The sequence below is a fragment of the Lolium rigidum genome, chromosome 4, assembly GCF_022539505.1.
Source record: "Lolium rigidum isolate FL_2022 chromosome 4, APGP_CSIRO_Lrig_0.1, whole genome shotgun sequence".
NCBI classification, from domain to species: domain Eukaryota; kingdom Viridiplantae; phylum Streptophyta; class Magnoliopsida; order Poales; family Poaceae; genus Lolium; species Lolium rigidum.
Window position 1 is genome coordinate 33,528,154 of NC_061511.1, and position 18,004 is coordinate 33,546,157.

Genomic DNA, 18,004 nt, shown 5'->3' on the forward strand with positions numbered 1-18,004 from the left:
CAACCAATATTACGAATATGTTCGATAATCGGTTAAATGGAGTTGATAGACAATCTAAGGCATTCATCTGTATTGGGGTTTTTGCTTTATGTTGGTCTATATGAAGGGCGAGAGATGATATTATCTTTAACAAAAAACGATACTTTCACTTTTTGCAGGTTATCCATATGATGTCATATTGGGTTCAGCTCTGAGCTCTTCTGTCACCGGAGGAACATTGGGATGCTATGGCTTCTGGATGCACACGGCTCCAGATGGTCGCTCAGGATATCATGTGCCTGGCTGGCTGATGGCACAATATGCGGCTACGTTGATACGTAGTCATACTTTCTTTTTTCCTTTTTCGATGGTTGATTCTTGTATCAATTATCGGCGATGCGTGATTTGTCTTAAACTCTGTACTCTGTACTCGTAAATTTTTAATAAAAGGCCGTGTGCATCATCATGATGCAGAAACCGGGTTTTAATCCCCGTTTCGGAAAAAAAATCAACTTGTGTGATTAAACATATGTAGAAAACAGGCAAATTAAACACAATCTACAAAGAAATCATATAAATGGGGAATCGTTATCGAACAAGTCATGAATCCAACATCCATCCGCTGCCGCCGGCGACATGATTGGCCCGGCGAAGTCCATATATATCCTGGAGCAACGGGTTTTCCTCCCAGTAGTCGCCATCGATAGCAAACATGCTGCAAGAGTCGGGGCACACGTTGGGCGTCGGATTCGCGCCAACGATGGTGCTACCGCTCCATGTGGTATCCGAGCTCGCCAGCGACCGAGTGCCGGTACTGATGGCAGTACTAGAGCTGCTAGGAAAGAAGGCGGCGATGCTTGGAGCAGCTATGGTATTTGTGCTAGTCTCGAGGATAGTCGGCCCCGCCGCCACCTCGGTCACCATGCAGTTGTGCTCCGAGATGCACACCACCGTGTACCTAGACGGTCCACTGTCGCCGTCACTGTCATTATTGCGTTGCACCATCCTTTTGGCCAGGCAGACTTTGTCCGTGCTGTGGGTCCACCGGTAGTAACTCCTGCAGTGTACAAAATCAAGTGATGTATATTTAGTCATCGTTATACTTAGTTTTCAATTGATTCATTGACGTTCTTTATATGTTTTCAGCTGTAGATATATATAAATGCATGTCATTACAATATAAATTTGAACATATTGTGGATTGCCCATTTTGTGCAAAGTAAACTCCATTATGATGAAGCAGCGTTCACATTTCACAAGGAATAAGGTTCTCTTACCTGGCACCATATATTAGATATTTTCATGTTGCTATTAGCATTTGGAGTAAATAAATCGAACGTTTTGTATGGCTCCATTTCGATATGCTTTGCTGATTTTGTCACAGCATTCTATGTAGTGGCCGTGTCAATTAATAACCAGATTTAACGAAATAACTATTTTGTTACCATGGTTGGGTTCTGATGAAGCTAAATTAATCCATTGGATGCATCAAATTTGTTAGGTGAACATGATTTGGATGAGCCAAGGGCAGGTTAACCATAGTTGCGCTAAAAAGGCAGCATGACGACGAACAAGGTAATTTGTATATTTGTTCTACTATCCAATGAATTGATGCTGTAAAGCATTTAGCGAAATTTTCAGGTTGCTCTGAGGCTTATAATACCTACTAATTTAGTCAGTTGTTCAAACAGATGGTTTGTCTTGCGGATTCGAAAGGAGTCTCCACAATATGTAATTCAATTGTGTGGTCGCTGGAAGGATTTGGCATGAGATTTCCTGCAGATTGAAATGGGAATCACGTGCATGCATCAGGTGTTGTGTTCATCAATCAATTATGTGATAGCTGCAGTGTTTCTCTTCTTTGATGTTGAAAAGATCACGAAATTTTAACCATGACCTACATTGGAACATTAGCATTAGATGGTTTATTGATCATGGAACTTTTTTCACAACATTAGAGCATCTCCAGCCGCGTCCCCCAAAGGGATTTGGGGCGCGCCGGACCAAAAATGCGTTCCAGCCGCGTCCCCCAAAGTCCATTTTTGTCCGGCGCCCCGAGCCCGTCCCCGTCCCACAGGGGACGCACCGGGCACGCCGGACACAACGAAAAGCGAGGCGAACAGACGCGGGCCCGACACGGGCCCGCCGCGTTAGCGGCTCGGAAGCTCAGCCGCCGCCTACGTAGCGACGGTGCAGTTGCCGGGAAGCGGAACCGTCGCATTGGCAACCGCGTCGACGACGCGGCAACCGCCGGAATGGAGTCGGGACTCCTCGGAAGAGCAACGGCTGGACTTTTCGACTTCTGCGCCGCCGATCATTCGCGCTCAATAAGACCCGTACGTCGGCGCTTTTGGATCTTCACCGGCCGCATCCGACACCTCCAGCGACGATGAGCTACATCTCCGAGCTTCCGTCCGACACCTCCAGCGAGGGAAAGCCTGCTGGATGGCGCCATTGGTGGGAGAAAGCTCCGACGCCCAGCAGCGACGACGATTCTCTCCCGCCACTTGACAGCGCGGAGGAATGGCTGGGCGTGGAGGAGGACGCGGAGGAAGAAGGGTCAGAGGAGGCGGCGGTGGCCCGTGCGAAGGCGGAGGCGGACGCGAAGGCCAATACCGCCAAGGCCAAGGCGCAGCCGGCGAGCACCGGCGACAACGAGGAGGACTCCGACGCGTCGGCCGACACCGCCTCTTCGGAAGAGGTGACGAGCAGGAAGCGCCACCGTGACGACGACGACGAAGCGGGGCCATCATCGAAGAAGAAGAAGTAGTAGTTTAAAATAATTTGTATGTAATTTAATTATGTTTTTTCGAAGTTTTATATGTATTTTGTTTATGTTGAACCGATTTGAATATTAGTAAAAAGTTTTATTCTATATGTTTAAATTATTTTTAATGTTTGGGAGCGGCGTTTGGCGGACGCGACTGGGGAGCGACGTCCCCCAAAGGCGGCACGAACAAAACACGTCCCCCAAACGCTCGATCCGGCGCGGTTTGGGGGACGCGACTGGAGATGCTCTTAGCATGCTTCTTGGCTATTCCACTTACTGTTTTTTTAACTTCACAGACCACTCAAATCATGTCGAAGATGGCATTCAGATAATTTAACCTTAGTAAATGAAGTTTGTTTTGTTATTGTATAGTCTGCTCCGCAAATTTTACTTACTTGACATGTAGTGCTTACTGGTAGGAAAGTACAAATATTACAGATCTAGCTTCCATTACTAGTTTTGAGATAACAGAGTGCTTAGGCTGGTGCCAATGCACCACTTCACTCTCACCCGCCACGTCAGCTTTTTCCCTCACTCTCACCCCACTCTCACCCCACGGTGCCAATGCACAGGCTATAGTGCCAGCTTTACTTCTCTTTCCTCCACGTCAGCTTTTCTCTCTCCTCGACATCAGCATTTCATTTTCAGATTACAACAATATAAATAATGCAAGGAAATTATTTTATTCAACTAAAATTGTTACCGATTACATCATAAAAAAAATTACATAAAAATTTGAAAAGATTACATAAAAATTTGAAAAAATTACATAATCTAGGCATTGGATGCATCAAATTTGTTACCATGGTTGGGTTCTGATGAAGCTAAATTAATCCATTGGATGCATCAAATTTGTTAGGTGAACATGATTTGGATGAGCCAAGGGCAGGTTAACCATAGTTGCGCTAAAAAGGTAGCATGACGACGAACAAGGTAATTTGTATATTTGTTCTACTATCCAGTGAATTGATGCTGTAAAGCATTTAGCGAAATTTTCAGGTTGCTCTGAGGCTTATAATACCTACTAATTTAGTCAGTTGTTAAAACAGATGGTTTGTCTTGCGGATTCGAAAGGAGTCTCCACAATATGTAATTCAATTGTGTGGTCGCTGGAAGGATTTGGCATGAGATTTCCTGCAGATTGAAATGGGAATCACGTGCATGCATCAGGTGTTGTGTTCATCAATCAATTATGTGATAGCTGCAGTGTTTCTCTTCTTTGATGTTGAAAAGATCACGAAGTTTTAACCATGACCTACATTGGAACATTAGCATTAGATGGTTTATTGATCATGGAACTTTTTTCACAACATTAGAGCATCTCCAGCCGCGTCCCCCAAAGCGTCCTCCAAAGGGATTTGGGGCGCGCCGGACCAAAAATGCGTTCCAGCCGTGTCCCCCAAAGTCCATTTTTGTCCGGCGCCCCGAGCCCGTCCCCGTCCCACAGGGGACGCACCGGGCACGCCGGACACAACGAAAAGCGAGGCGAACCGACGCGGGCCCGACGCGGGCCCGCCGCGTCAGCGGCTCGGAAGCTCAGCCGCCACCTACGTAGCGACGGTGCAGTTGCCGGGAAGCGGAACCGTCGCATTGGCAACCGCGTCGACGACGCGGCAACCGCCGGAATGGAGTCGGGACTCCTCGGAAGAGCAACCGCTGGTCTTTTCGACTTCTGCGCCGCCGATCATCCGCGCTCAATAAGACCCGTACGTCGGCGCTTTTGGATCTTCACCGGCCGCATCCGACACCTCCAGCGACGATGAGCTACATCTCCGAGCTTCCTTCCGACACCTCCGGCCGAGGGAAAGCCTGCTGGATGGCGCCATTGGTGGGAGAAAGCTCCGACGCCCAGCAGCGACGACGATTCCCTCCCGCCACTTGACAGCGCGGAGGAATGGCCGGGCGTGGAGGAGGACGCGGAGGAAGAAGGGTCGAGAGGAGGCGGCGGTGGCCCGTGCGAAGGCGGAGGCGGACGCGAAGGCCAATACCGCCAAGGCCAAGGCGCAGCCGGCGAGCACCGGCGACAACGAGGAGGACTCCGACGCGTCGGCCGACACCGCCTCTTCGGAAGAGGTGACGAGCAGGAAGCGCCACCGTGACGACGACGACGAGGCGGGGCCATCATCGAAGAAGAAGAAGTAGTAGTTTAAAATAATTTGTATGTAATTTAATTATGTTTTTTCGTAGTTTTATATGTATTTTGTTTATGTTGAACCGATTTGAATATTAGTAAAAAGTTTTATTCTATCTATTTAAATTATTTTTAATGTTTGGGAGCGGCGTTTGGGGGACGCGACTGGGGAGCGACGTCCCCCAAAGACGGCACGAACAAAACACGTCCCCCAAACGCTCGATCCGGCGCGGTTTGGGGGACGGTTTGGGGGACGCGACTGGAGATGCTCTTAGCATTCTTCTTGGCTATTCCACTTACTGTTTTTTTAACTTCACAGAACACTCAAATCATGTCGAAGATGGCATTCAGATAATTTAACCTTAGTAAATGAAGTTTGTTTTGTTATTGTATAGTCTGCTCCGCAAATTTTACTTACTTGACATGTAATGCTTACTGGTAGGAAAGTACAAATATTACAGATCTAGCTTCCATTACTAGTTTTGAGATAACAGAGTGCTTAGGCTGGTGCCAATGCACCACTTCACTCTCACCCGCCACGTCGGCTTTTTCCCTCACTCTCACCCCACTCTCACCCCACGTGCGCTAACGCACTGCGCTATAGTGCCAGCTTTATTTCTCTTTCCTCCACGTCAGCTTTTCTCTCTCCTCGACATCAGCATTTCATTTTCAGATTACAACAATATAAATAATGCAAGGAAATTATTTTATTCAACTAAAATTGTTACCGATTACATCATAAAAAAAATTACATAAAAATTTGAAAAGATTACATAAAAATTTGAAAAAATTACATAATCTAGGCATTAGCCCACACATGCTTCATCAAATCATGCTGGAGCTGTGTATACATCGGTGTCACCCCGAGCGCGGGCGGTAGCCGGGCGGCAGCGGGCGGTACCGCCCGGCGCCAGCCCCAGCGTCCCGCGCTCGCGTCCCGCCCCACTCCCGCCCGCCTCCCGCCCAGCCACGGGCGATAGCGCCCCCGCTATCGACCCCATTGGCACCAGCCTTAAACGACTGAATGGAGGGTTAACTGATGGAGATTAGTGTTGGGGCTGGCCTCGGCGACACACGCCGAACCAGTCCCTCCGGCGACCAATGCCGGTGCTCTCTCTCTCTCTCGGACAGAGGTAGAAGAAGGGAGACAACACAGATTTTCCGGCCGGCGACGAACGCCGCCACGGCCGCACGGACGCCCGACTCTTTCTTCTTATTTCAGCTGGCTCGTACCAGTTTTTTCTACAAGCAGTACAGGGAAGGGAATTTATACCCGAGCTAACACCCAGAGCCAAGCACGCACACACGCACGCCGTCCACTCTTGCCGCTCGATCCGTTTCCTCCGGCCATCACGCGCACGACGCGCACTAACGCACACCACGCGACTGCCTCTTCCTACTGCATGCAGCTAACAACCTGAATTCTGACCAATCTACGTACACACCTGCCACGGACATGGACATGAACACGGACGAGGCCACGCACCGCAGTCCGGACTCGACCTAGGCGCGCACACGCTGGTCGACGTCGCGGCGTGGCTTATTCCTAACAATTAGCACGGGGGGCAAGAAATTTATCCAACTGAATTAGTAATGAACTTAGTGGTGGTAAAATATTTACCTCGAGTATTGGGCGGCTTCGATTTGCTTCTGGCCGTACTTTCTCCACTGGTAGCCGTCGAAACCAGGCACCGTAGTGACAAACGTCGTCGTCTTCCCTTGGTTCTTCTTGCGGCAACAAGTAGCCTTTATCGCCGTCAACCAACCACCGGGCTGCTCTTGCTCCGCCTGGTGCAGTCGGCCCACCACCCGGTCTCTCTTGCTACTTCTGCTCCGCCTTTTCCCGCCGCCACGGCAGGACGCTGGAACCATCACCGGCGAGCTTCCTTGCTCGCCAGAGCCACACAATTCGGACGACCACGACGCGCCGACGCCGCTGGTCGGAGACGGTGACGTTGACGGGAACAGCAGCTCGTGTAGCTGCGCCTCTAGAAGCCACTCCCGGCGGCGCATCTGCATCCCGTCCGGCTCCCCGTAGCCGTGCCCTCCACCCAGGGCACCTCTATTCAGCTCCATTTCAGTTCAGATAGCTCAACTGTGCCTTTGCTTGTTCAGACCAAAGCCCCGGTAGCTGCCTCTCAAAGACTCAAACCCTCGAAGTCGCGCCTTTATAGAGGATCTCGCCGCCGTCTCCGACGCCACAGGACAAGCTAGAAACATGGACCCCTAGCACTTCACACACCCACATGGCGGTCCTTCCGCGGTGATCAATGGGACAGCTGAAAGCATGGCGAGGACGAGGAGGGAATATGCACGATAGGGACACATGCGTACGTGATTCACAGCCACAGGCGTGTAGGTACAACTGCAGGGAAAGCAACACAATCCTGATCCACCCCTCCCCTCTCGCGACCCGCGCCCACTAGTGGAAAACAGGCCTTTTGATCCGGGTGGTTAGGGCCTTTTGTCGCGGGCGGCCAGCCGCGACAAACAAGGCGCGATAAAAGGGTGGCCTTTTATCCCGGGTCACTTACGACCCGCGACATAAGGTCCACCACGTGGCAGCCGCCTGGCGCGCAGGGCACGAGCCCTTTGTCGCGGGCGGTGTTACCACCCGCGACAAAAGGCCCTATACGTGGCGCACGCACAACGCTGCTGCTTTAGGGTTTGAGGGGTGCAGCACCCCTCCCCCCCCCGCCACCGACCGCCCGTTATATCATTTTTTTCGTTCGAAAATAAAAGTTGCATATATTTGTACGCTACTAGAAATTGTACACGTTCATTCAATATATATATATATAGATCGATCAAACAAATGTTGGAAGCAAAAGTCGATTCCTCTTTACATGTAGCCCTTACATATATATATACATTTAGCTCACGATCGACAAGCGGTACTAACGACCGTCTATTTGGAGGTAGAGCATCTATTTGGACTAAACAAGCCTTTGTTGTTTAGTACATCTTTAATCAAAAGTCCCGCCAGCTCCTCCGCGATTCCTAGTGCGTGTTCCTTTGGTTGGAGTCCGTCCCGCATGAAGTCGACCTATATACGAAAATGAGATGAGTATGACTATATCAGTCTTGATAACGAAATATTGATGATAATAAATAAAGTTGTGAATGTTATTGCTTATGTTGAATTTATTATTGTTCTGCTTCTCAGTGGTTAACATGCGAATGGACTCGCAAACGTAGTATCCACATAGATTCGTCCCTTGTGGCTGTCTGGGGCACGGTACAGGAGTAAATGTTAGCTTCTCTGCCCGTGTTTCGTTCTTACGATGTCTCTTGAAAGCGGTCCAAGCCCTGCTGTGCAAAAGAATGATTGAATGAGTGGATAATTAATTGATATCTCACGAATGATAAAGCGCGGCGATGAAGGAAATTACACTTGGAGCAACTTCCGCAAGTCCCGGGACCCGTCCACGCCTCTACTCGGTGGGTCTTTTACCTCAACTATTCCCTTATCGGGTTGAATGTCTAGTAGAATCCAAGTGGAAGCTGCACATGTTATGCATATACGTCAGGAATTACACTTAACATCGAGTAAGAAAAATTGAATGTGCATAAAGATCATTAAGACTCTCACTCGTAGTTGTAAGGAAACAATATTGAATCACGTAAATATTGCTCCCCCAAAAACCTTAGTAGGTTTCCCCCGTTTCTTGGGCATTAAACTTTACCGTTTGAACATGTACTTTATCCGGGTCAATAAACCCAATATTGATAATATTATTACTTTTGCATTCACCGATCTTCGATCCGCATAAGAGAACACATAAGATATAATGAGTATATATATGCAATGAAAACGAACATGAACTGAATGAAAATGAACTTATATGTAGTTAACAACTTACAAGCAATAGCAACTCATGAGAGATTTGTCGAGGGCATCTAGATTGAATAACTGCCGTAGTTCATTCATCTCAATATGGATCTCCTCCTTTCGGTAGTAATATTCCCATGGTATACTCGCCACGATGAACCTTATGTTCTCCTTGCATGCATCAAGGTACCACCGATGCAAATTCCGCATATGTGTTGGCAGTTTAAGCAGCTGCTCCGTGCTGACCAAGTCGGCCCCGTAGACAAATTTAGGAGCTATATCAGCAGTGGGTACCGCAAGCATCCGTCGCAGACGAGCAATTCCTCCACGGTAACGTCACGAGCAGCCGCTAGCTTTGCAGCCTTCTTCCATATCGAAACCACCATGTTCCCGGTACAGCCTTGGGAACATTAAGCACTTTGAGTGCCGGGATCGATTGTTTGGGCCGAGCACCGAGGAGGGGAACTTCCTTTCTCTTTTTGCCTTTTGTCGTTTGCTTGGCCTTGAGGGGTGCACTTGTTGAAGTTGACTTATTCTCGGTTGCACTTCTAGGCCGATGATTTGCTCGTGCCAAGCAATGTCCTTCTCCTTAGCCTTTTCGGACTTCTTTGTGTCAATTACCTTCGCAAGAGTGCGTGTATAGTCATCCTTCTTCTCGTGTAAGTCATACTCGCGATGGTGTGTTCGGAAAACTAGTAGCATATGCTATTTGCTTCTCTCGTGTATGGCTCGGCGCGGGAGGTTTTGGCTTATGAAAAAAATCATAATTGATTTTCTTAACAATGGCATCATTTTCCTCCGGGTACGATCGTAAGGACGGGGGGAGGAACCTTTGGTACTTTTGGGAGGGGCGACCTCTTGCGGACAGGACTCTTGAAACGCTTCCGGCTGGGTGCATTCCGAGTCTTTTGGGCGGAGGCGGCGGCGCCGGAGATGGAGATGGACTACCGATGTCGTGGTCGACGTCGTACCCATGGGGTGATGGTGGCGACATGTGATCGGTAGGAGGAGGTGATGGTGGCCTCGCGATCATCCGGAGGAGGTGATGGTGACCTCGCTCGGACGACCGGTACTAGGGGCTACCCGACCGGCAGCCCGATGTTCTTCTTTTCCCGCAGAATGACTTCTCCCAGACACCTCTCCGAGTGTAAGCCCCCCATCACCTCCAGGGATATCGAGCTCCAATGTCCCCCACGACGGGACAACCGAATCCACCCCGACACGAGCATAGCCAGCCGGAATCGGATTGCCATGCCATGTTGCCGGCTCACCTTCGAGTCCAAATGCCGGTAAGACATAGCCGACCGCCACCTTAACGAAACCTTCCCGAACACCTCATGGAGATCACAAGGTGTTTGCTCCTTGATTCCATCCAAGGGGTCGCCAGGACCGGCATCTATCATCATCCGTGTAGAAGGGGCCTCCGAGTCGGCCACGCTGCTCGTCTCGTCGCCGAGATATGTCGGCGGTATTATCTAGCGGGCGCCGTCCTTTTAGTTCATTTATCTCCCGCCGCTGCTGCTGAAGCTCCCGCTGCCGCTGGTCAAGTCGGCGTTGGAACTCGGCCATCCGGTCATTCCGCACCTCCAGCTGGCGTTGTTTAGCTCTCGCTCGGCTTCTATAAGTCTCCGCGTCGGCCGGAAACCCAAGCGACCACGGAACACTAGGGCCGAAGCCTCTTGTTCGTCCTCCCTTCTCAGGATTACCGAGGACAAGCGTCGACAAGTCTTTCTCTCTATCGGGAGCAAACTTTAGTTTTCCCGCCTTTATATCCGTCGTCACTTCAATCCATTTTTGTCCGGGTACCCTAACCCTGGTGTCACTTTCAACAATGTTCCCTCGTCTTCATGTCATACTCACAGCCATGCGCGAGGAACCAATTTCGAGCCCTTGTGTCCCATCCTTCTCGCGTGGGTTCTGGAGTGATCCCGTTCGGCCTCCATCTCAGCCTCTTGTGCATCCCACTTAGGCATGGCTCTTCCGTAGCCCCCTCGCCCCGTATGATGGTGATATTTCTTCTCGCTTGCATTCTTCTTATTTTTCGCCGACAGGTTCACAGCCTCCTCTCGATTCTTTGTACCTCACAAATTCTTCCCGGTTATGCTCCCGCTTCGCTAGGTAGTTCTCGAATAATGGAGGCTTCTTGTCTTTCTTATAATTTTTCCATAACCGGTTCTTATACGCCCGGAAAAGTTCCCCCATCTTCTTAAGAGCCCATTTCTTCACTAGCGCTCGCCGCTTAGCATTCTCGGACTCCGATCCCAAATCCGGCAAAGTGAAATGTGCCATGAGGTCTCCGAAAAGTGTGTCTTTGTACCTATCGGCAACCTGATTTTCGGACACATTCTTCGTCTTGTTCCATTCTCTGACAGTGATCGGGATACGATCTCTAACCACAACTCCGCACTGATTTTTGAACTTCACTCCGACAATCTCGGGTACCACCGGTTGGCCTTCCGGTGATATAGCTTCAATTGTGAAGTGGTCTTTCTTGGTCAACTTCTTTGCCGGGCCTCGTTTCTCTATCTTATCTTCGGAGGCCTAAGAGAATACATATATATAGAATTGCATTAATGCCTCTATACTAATGCCTCAATACATATGTACATATAGAATTCCATTAATACCTCGTCATGATCGGAGCCGTCGGCTTCTCCGTCACCGGAGCCGTCGTCGGCTTCTCCGTCACCGGAGCCGTCGTCGGCTTCTCCGTCACCGGAGCCGTCGGCTTCTCCATGACCAGAGCCGCCGGCTTCTCCATGACCGGAGCCGCGGGCTTCTCCATCACCGGAGTCGCGGGCTTCTCGGTCGGCTTCTGTACCATCGCGGATTATTTTCGCGAACATGTCTTCCTGTTCCAAGTCCCGTTGGAATGGATCCATTGTTTCTGCAAAAGAATTAAATCGATAAGTACATGTTCTAACCCTAACCCTAATCAAACACAAACCAAACCCTAACCCTAATCAAACACAAACCAAACCCTAACCCTAATCGGCGACACGTGTTTGCGAGAGGGAGATGGTGTCGACGACGCGTGTTTGCGAGAGGGAGAGTGTGTCGGCGACGCGTGTTTGCCAGAGAGAGGGAGAGGGTGTCGGCGACGCGTGTTTGCGAGAGGGAGATGGTGTCGGCGACGCGTGTTTGCGAGAGGGAGAGTGTGTCGGCGACGCGTGTTTGCGAGAGAGAGATAGGGTGTCGGCGACGCTAGTTTGCGAGAGAGAGAGGGTGTCGGTTTGCGAGAGAGGGTGTCGGTGTCGTTGTCGGCGACACGTGTTTGCGAGAGAGAGAGAGGGTGTCGGCGACGCTAGTTTGCGAGAGAGAGAGGGGTGTCGGTTTGCGAGAGAGGGTGTCGGTGTCGGTGTCGGTAAATACATATACTAAACATTTTTCAACCTAAAACTAATCAATTACATACTAACTAATTACATACTAACTAAACTAACTAATTACATTACATACTAAACTAACTAAACTAACTAATTACATACTAACTAAACTAACTAATTACATACTAACTAAACTAACTAAACTAAACTAATTACATATGAACTAATTACATACTAACTAAACATTATATACTAACTAAACTAACTAATTACATTACTAACTAATTACATACTAACTAAACTAACTAATTACATTACTAACTAATTACATACTAACTAATTAATAACTAATTAACACAATTAAGTAAAAAAAAATGAAAAAAAATGAAAACCAGGCGCCCGTGAGCTGCAGGCGCGGCGGCGCTACCTCGGGCTTGCAGACGGCGGCGGCGGCGGCCCGAGGACGACGACGCGCAGGTGGCGGCCGGCGGCGGCGGCGGCCCGAGGACGCAGGCGGCGGCCGAGGCGCGGCGCGGCGCGAGAGGCGGCAGAGGAACGGCGGCGGCCCGAGAGGAAGAGGCGGGGGCGGCGCGAGAGGGCGGCGGCCGGAGGCGAGGAAGACGGCGGCGGCGCGGCCACTTCCGGCAGCTCGGCGGCGCAAAACGGCTAAGTGTTGGCCTCCAGGAGTCGCGGGTGGCGGCTCCGCCCGCGGCTCCGCGCTCTTATACCCACCCCCTTTGTCGCGGGTGGGGGCTTGACCCGCGACAAAGACCCCTTTGTCACGGGTCAAGCCCCCACCCGCGACAAAGGGGGTCTTTTGTCGCGGGTCAAGCCCCCACCCGCGACAAAGGCCTTTGGGGCTGATCCGCGGCACAGCCCATCCAACGGCTCTGGCCGTTTGAATCCAACGGCCTAGAGCCGTTGGATGGGCTGTGCCACGGATCAGCCCATCTAGAGGCCTCTTCACCCTTTATTTTTGTATTTTAAATTAATAAAAGTATTATTTCAATAACTTTTGAATGGTAACTCAAATACAAATGTTTTATATATGAATATTGATCGGAAAAAGGTAATGAACATGAATATGACATCCATATACCTATTTGCATCTCGCGTCATATGAAACGTTGATAGTCGGGTATGTTTCACCCCCGTGCACCGCCGCCGTGCCACACGTGTCGCGTCCCGTGCCACTCGTGTCGCGTCCCCGTGCCACGTGTCGCCACCTCTTCCACGTGCCTCGCCCGCCGACGCCGGCGTGCGACGTGTAGCCACCGCCGACACGTGCCTCGCCCCGCCGACGCCGGCGTGCGACGTGTAGCCACCGCCGACACGTGCCTCACCCCGCCGACGCCGGCGTGCGACGTGTAGCCACCGCCGACACGTGCCATGCCCCGCGTGCACTATATAGAGCGACGAGTGCGGGCGCAACCACACGTCGCCACCGCCTCCGCTCATTCATCTCCGGGATGCCTCCATGTCGTCGAGGGGCGTCCGGTTTCCGGTGGCGTTCGAGTGCATCCGAGCGGTAGGTTCACCGCCGAGATACGCGCCGGTGGCTTCCGCCTCACCCTCGGCACGTACAACACGCCGGAAGAGGCGGCGCGCGCTTACGACGCGGCGGCGTGGCGCTTTCGGCGGCCGGGGCACGACATGAACTTCCCGGATGTTGAATCGCTAGAGGAGGCTGAGTTCCTCGCGCCACCGCCGTGCCTCGTCACCGACGAGGACCGTCGCCGGCATCGCCAGTGCGGCGCAGGATCGCCATCGCCGAGCGCGACGAGCGGCTGATGCGCCAGTGGAGGGCGCAGTCCCCCGACGCGTTCTTTGCTAACCTTAGGGCACAACGCAGGTCCAACAGGCGCCACCGTCGGGCCGCCGCCGCCTTCGAGCTCGAGAACTCGAATACAACTTGGACCGAAAACGACCCTCGGTGGGATAACCTTTGGACGGAGACAACCTCCGACGACGAGTAGAGACTAGACTAGTAATTTATCTATTTTATTGTAATTTCAATAAAGTCGTTGTCGGTTCTATTAGTTTAAATTTAGTTTATAAAGTCGTTGTCGGTTGTTTTTGTTCAATAGAGTGGTTGACACGAAATTTATTACGATTGAACTGAAATTAAAGTACGAGCTCAACCGAAAAATAAGATACATGGCCGGATTCGAATGTTGGAGCCATTCAATCATAGTCGTGCCTAGTCCTATACACGTCGCCACTGTAGTCATCAAAGTCGCCGACGTCATCGTCGCTAGCATCGGGGTCGCGGTTGTCGAACCTCGGCGGATGACCACGCGTGGGCTGGGATTGAGGGTAGCGCAGGCGGGGGCCACGATAGGCCAGGACGCTCTGGAGAGTCCGGCCGCGCCACCACATCCGACGGCCGGCCTCGTTGAAGTTTGAAGGAGGAGGGCCGTCCTCCTCGTACCTGGCAACCGCCCTCTCACGCCGATTGATGAAGAAGCTGTCCCAAGTCGGGCTGTAGTCGGGATGCCACTGGGGATTCCTCCGCCGCTCGGGCGTGAGCTCGAAATAGTAGTGGTTCGTGATGGCCATCTCGCGTGGCACACCTACGGGGATAGGAGGGACCGGTACGCCTCCGACGCTCAAGCAACCAGCCCGGTCGGGACGCGGTAGCCGGGCGGGCAGGGTAGTTCGAGGCGCAAGCGCCTCCGCCTCCCGGGGTGTTAGACATACGATGGAAGCCATGGGAGAGAGTGATGAGGTTTGCGGATATGAGAGTCCAAGCCTACATATATATAGTGGAAAAATGGCGGGAATGCGGGAAGAAAATAGGCGGGAACGAAGTGGCGCGCGAAACTTTCATCCCGGGTGGAGGCTCAAACCGCGACAAAAGACTGGGGAAGGCTTATCTAGGAGGGCCTTTTGTCACGGTTGGTGGCTGCAACCGCGACTAAAGCTGTCGGCAGGATAAGGATGTGTCGGTAACCTTTTGTCACGGTTGGTGGCCGCAACCGCGACTAAAGGTGTCGGCAGGATAAGGACGCGTGGGTGGACGCACTGCTCGATGAGATAAAGCATGTAGCGCACGACGGCTCTGTCGAAGGAATAAGACAAAGTACAAGCGGTGCCGTGCCTATAAAAGGAGCATCGATACGCCTTGCCAAGCGGATCAACAAGCCAAGCACGGTTTAATCTTCATTATTACATAAATGTAGAGATTGTCTTGGGAACTATATATGAAGAATACATTATTACATCGCCATCTAGTGTTGTGATCTTCTACGCCGTAGCCATGGAGAATCTTCATCATTTAGCAAGATGCTTGGGTCAATTTTCACCGTGAAGGGCGGAATTTCTTTAAACTTATTATAATCTTCTCGACATGTCTGTCTTGTCATCCACTCCCACGATGTTTCTTTTCCCCGAAAGAACTATGTGGCGCTTTGGCTCCTCGATTGATGTATTCTTTTGTTGATTTCTTTTTCTTGATTTGCTAGACATGTCCTTCACGTAGAAAACTTGAGCCACCTCGCCGGCTAGGACAAAAGGCTCGTCCAGGTACGCAAGATTGTTGGGATCCACTCGTTATCATACCGTACTTATCGTCAATATGTATAGCGCTGAGCTTCACCCATTTGCACCGAAACAAAGGGACCTTAAAAGTGGGACCATAGTCAAGTTCCCATATCTCCTCTATGTATCCATAATATGTGGTGGTCTGCCCATTCTCGTCCGTTGCATCGAAGCGGACACCGCTGTTTTGGTTGGTGCTCTTTTTATCTTGGTCGATCGTGTAAAATGTATTCCCATTTATCTCGTACCCTTGGAATGTACATATGTTTGAAGATGGTAACCTGGCCAACAAGTACAGCTGCTCCACCGCGGATGGGTCATTAATGAGATGTCTTTGCAACCAACTCGCCGAAGGTATTCATGTGTTGACGTGTAATCAAGGACTCGGGCTGGCCCGGGTTTATTTCTCGTAAAACATTCTTATGTTTCTCGATGTACGGAGCCACCAAGCTGGAATTGTATAGAACCGTGTAGTGCGCTTGATTGAAAGAAATCTTGTCCCTCCACACCGTTGTTTTCCTTCCTAGTGTGCCTTTTCCAGTCAGCCTCCCCTCATACCGAGATTCGGGAACACCAATCGGCTTAAGGTCGGGAAGAAAGTCAACACAAAACTCAATGACCTCCTCGGTTCCGTAGCCCTTTGAGATACTTCCTTCCGGCCTAGCTCGGTTATGAACATATTTCTTTAAGACTCCCATGAACCTCTCGAAGGGGAACATATTGTGTAGAAATACAGGACCGAGAATTCTAATCTCTTCAACTAGGTGAACGAGGAGGTGCGTCATAATATTGAAGAAGGATGGTGGGAACAACAACTCGAAGCCGACAAGACATTGGACCACATCTTCCCGTAATCCCGACAAAGTTTCGGATCCATTACCTTCGAGAAATTGCGTTCGAGAATGCACATATCTTCACAATGGCTAGTCGAACATTTTCACGGTAGAAGTCCCCTCAATGCAATCGGAAGCAATTGTGTCATAAGCACGTGACAGTCATGGGACTTCAGGTTCTGGAATTTTTTCTCCTTCATATTTACTATCCCCTTTATATTCGACGAGAAACCAGACGGAACCTTGATACTGAATAGGGCTTCAAAAAAGATCTCCTTCTCTTGTTTGGTAAGAGCATAGCTGGCAGGCCCTACAAGCTGCCCTGGATGATTGCCGTTTCGTCCTTTATGAAGTTCCTGGTCCTCCCGTGCTTCGTTGTATCTTTTGTCTTTCCATACACGCCCGGAAAACCTAGAATATTCACACAAAGATTCTTGGTCAGGTGCATCACGTCGATTGCGGAGCGGACTTCCGGGACTTTCCAATATTCTAGCTCCCGGAAAATAGATTTCTTCTTCCACATGGGCGCGTGTCCGTCATCGTCTTTCGGAACAGGTCGACTGCCTGGACCCTTTCCAAAGATAACATTTAAATCCTTGACCATGTCAAATATATCAGCACCACTACGGGGGACAGGCTTCGGACGGCGGTATGCCTCGCCATCGAAATGCTTGCCTTTTTTCCTTAAGGGATGCTTGCGCGGAAGGAAACGACGATTGAACGGGTACACAACTTTTCTGCTTTTTCCCAAATATTTACTTTCAGTCTCATCTAAACAAGTGTGTGCATGCATTGTATCCTTTGTTCGTCCGTCCCGAAATGTTACCGAGAGCGAGGCCAATCATTGATGGTTACGAATAGCAACGCTCGTAGGTCAAATTCTTGCTCCGTGTGCTCATCCCACACACGTACACCTGGTTTGGCCCACAACTCCAAAAGTTCATCGACTAATGGTCTTAGGTACACATCAATGTCGTTGCCCGGTTGCTTTGGGCCTTGGATAAGCACCGGCATCATAATGAACTTCCGCTTCATGCACAACCAAGGAGGAAGGTTGTAGATACATAGAGTCACGGGCCGAGTGCTGTGATCTGCAGCTCTGCTCCCCAAAAGGATTCATGCCATCCGTACTTAGACCAAAGTATAAGTTCCTTGCCTCACCTGCAAAATCCGGAAACTCTCTCCCGATGTTTCTCCACCGCCGACCATCGGCGGGGTGCCTCAACATCGCGTCTTTCTTACGTTCTTCCATGTGCCATCGCAACAACTTGGCATGCTCTTTGTTTCTGAACAAACGTTTCAACCGTGGTATTATTGGAGCATACCACATCACCTTCGCAGGAACCCTCTTCCTGGGTGGCTCGCCCTCAACATCACCAGGGTCATCTTTTCCGATCTTATACCGCAATGCACCACATATCGGGCATTTATTCAAATTCTCGTACTTCTCACCGCGGTAGAGGATACGAGTCATTAATGCATGCATGTATCTTCTGCACATCTAATCCTAGAGGGCGAGACAAGCTTCTTGGCTTCATATGTACCGACGGGCAATTCATTATTTCTTGGAAACAGACTTCTTTAATATTATCA

At 50.4% G+C, this 18,004-nt stretch overlaps 1 protein-coding gene across 1 annotated transcript; it reads right to left on the reverse strand.

Moving 5' to 3' along the window:
- Positions 1-579: 579 nt before the first annotated feature.
- On the reverse strand, positions 580-6,965 carry LOC124707983 (WRKY transcription factor 22-like). Its single transcript, XM_047239673.1, has 2 exons — positions 6,502-6,965; positions 580-1,036 (listed from the first exon to the last, which is right to left on the reverse strand). Exons 1-2 carry the CDS (start codon positions 6,954-6,956, stop codon positions 580-582), a joined length of 912 nt encoding a protein of 303 aa, XP_047095629.1. The 5' UTR covers positions 6,957-6,965.
- Positions 6,966-18,004: the final 11,039 nt, after the last annotated feature.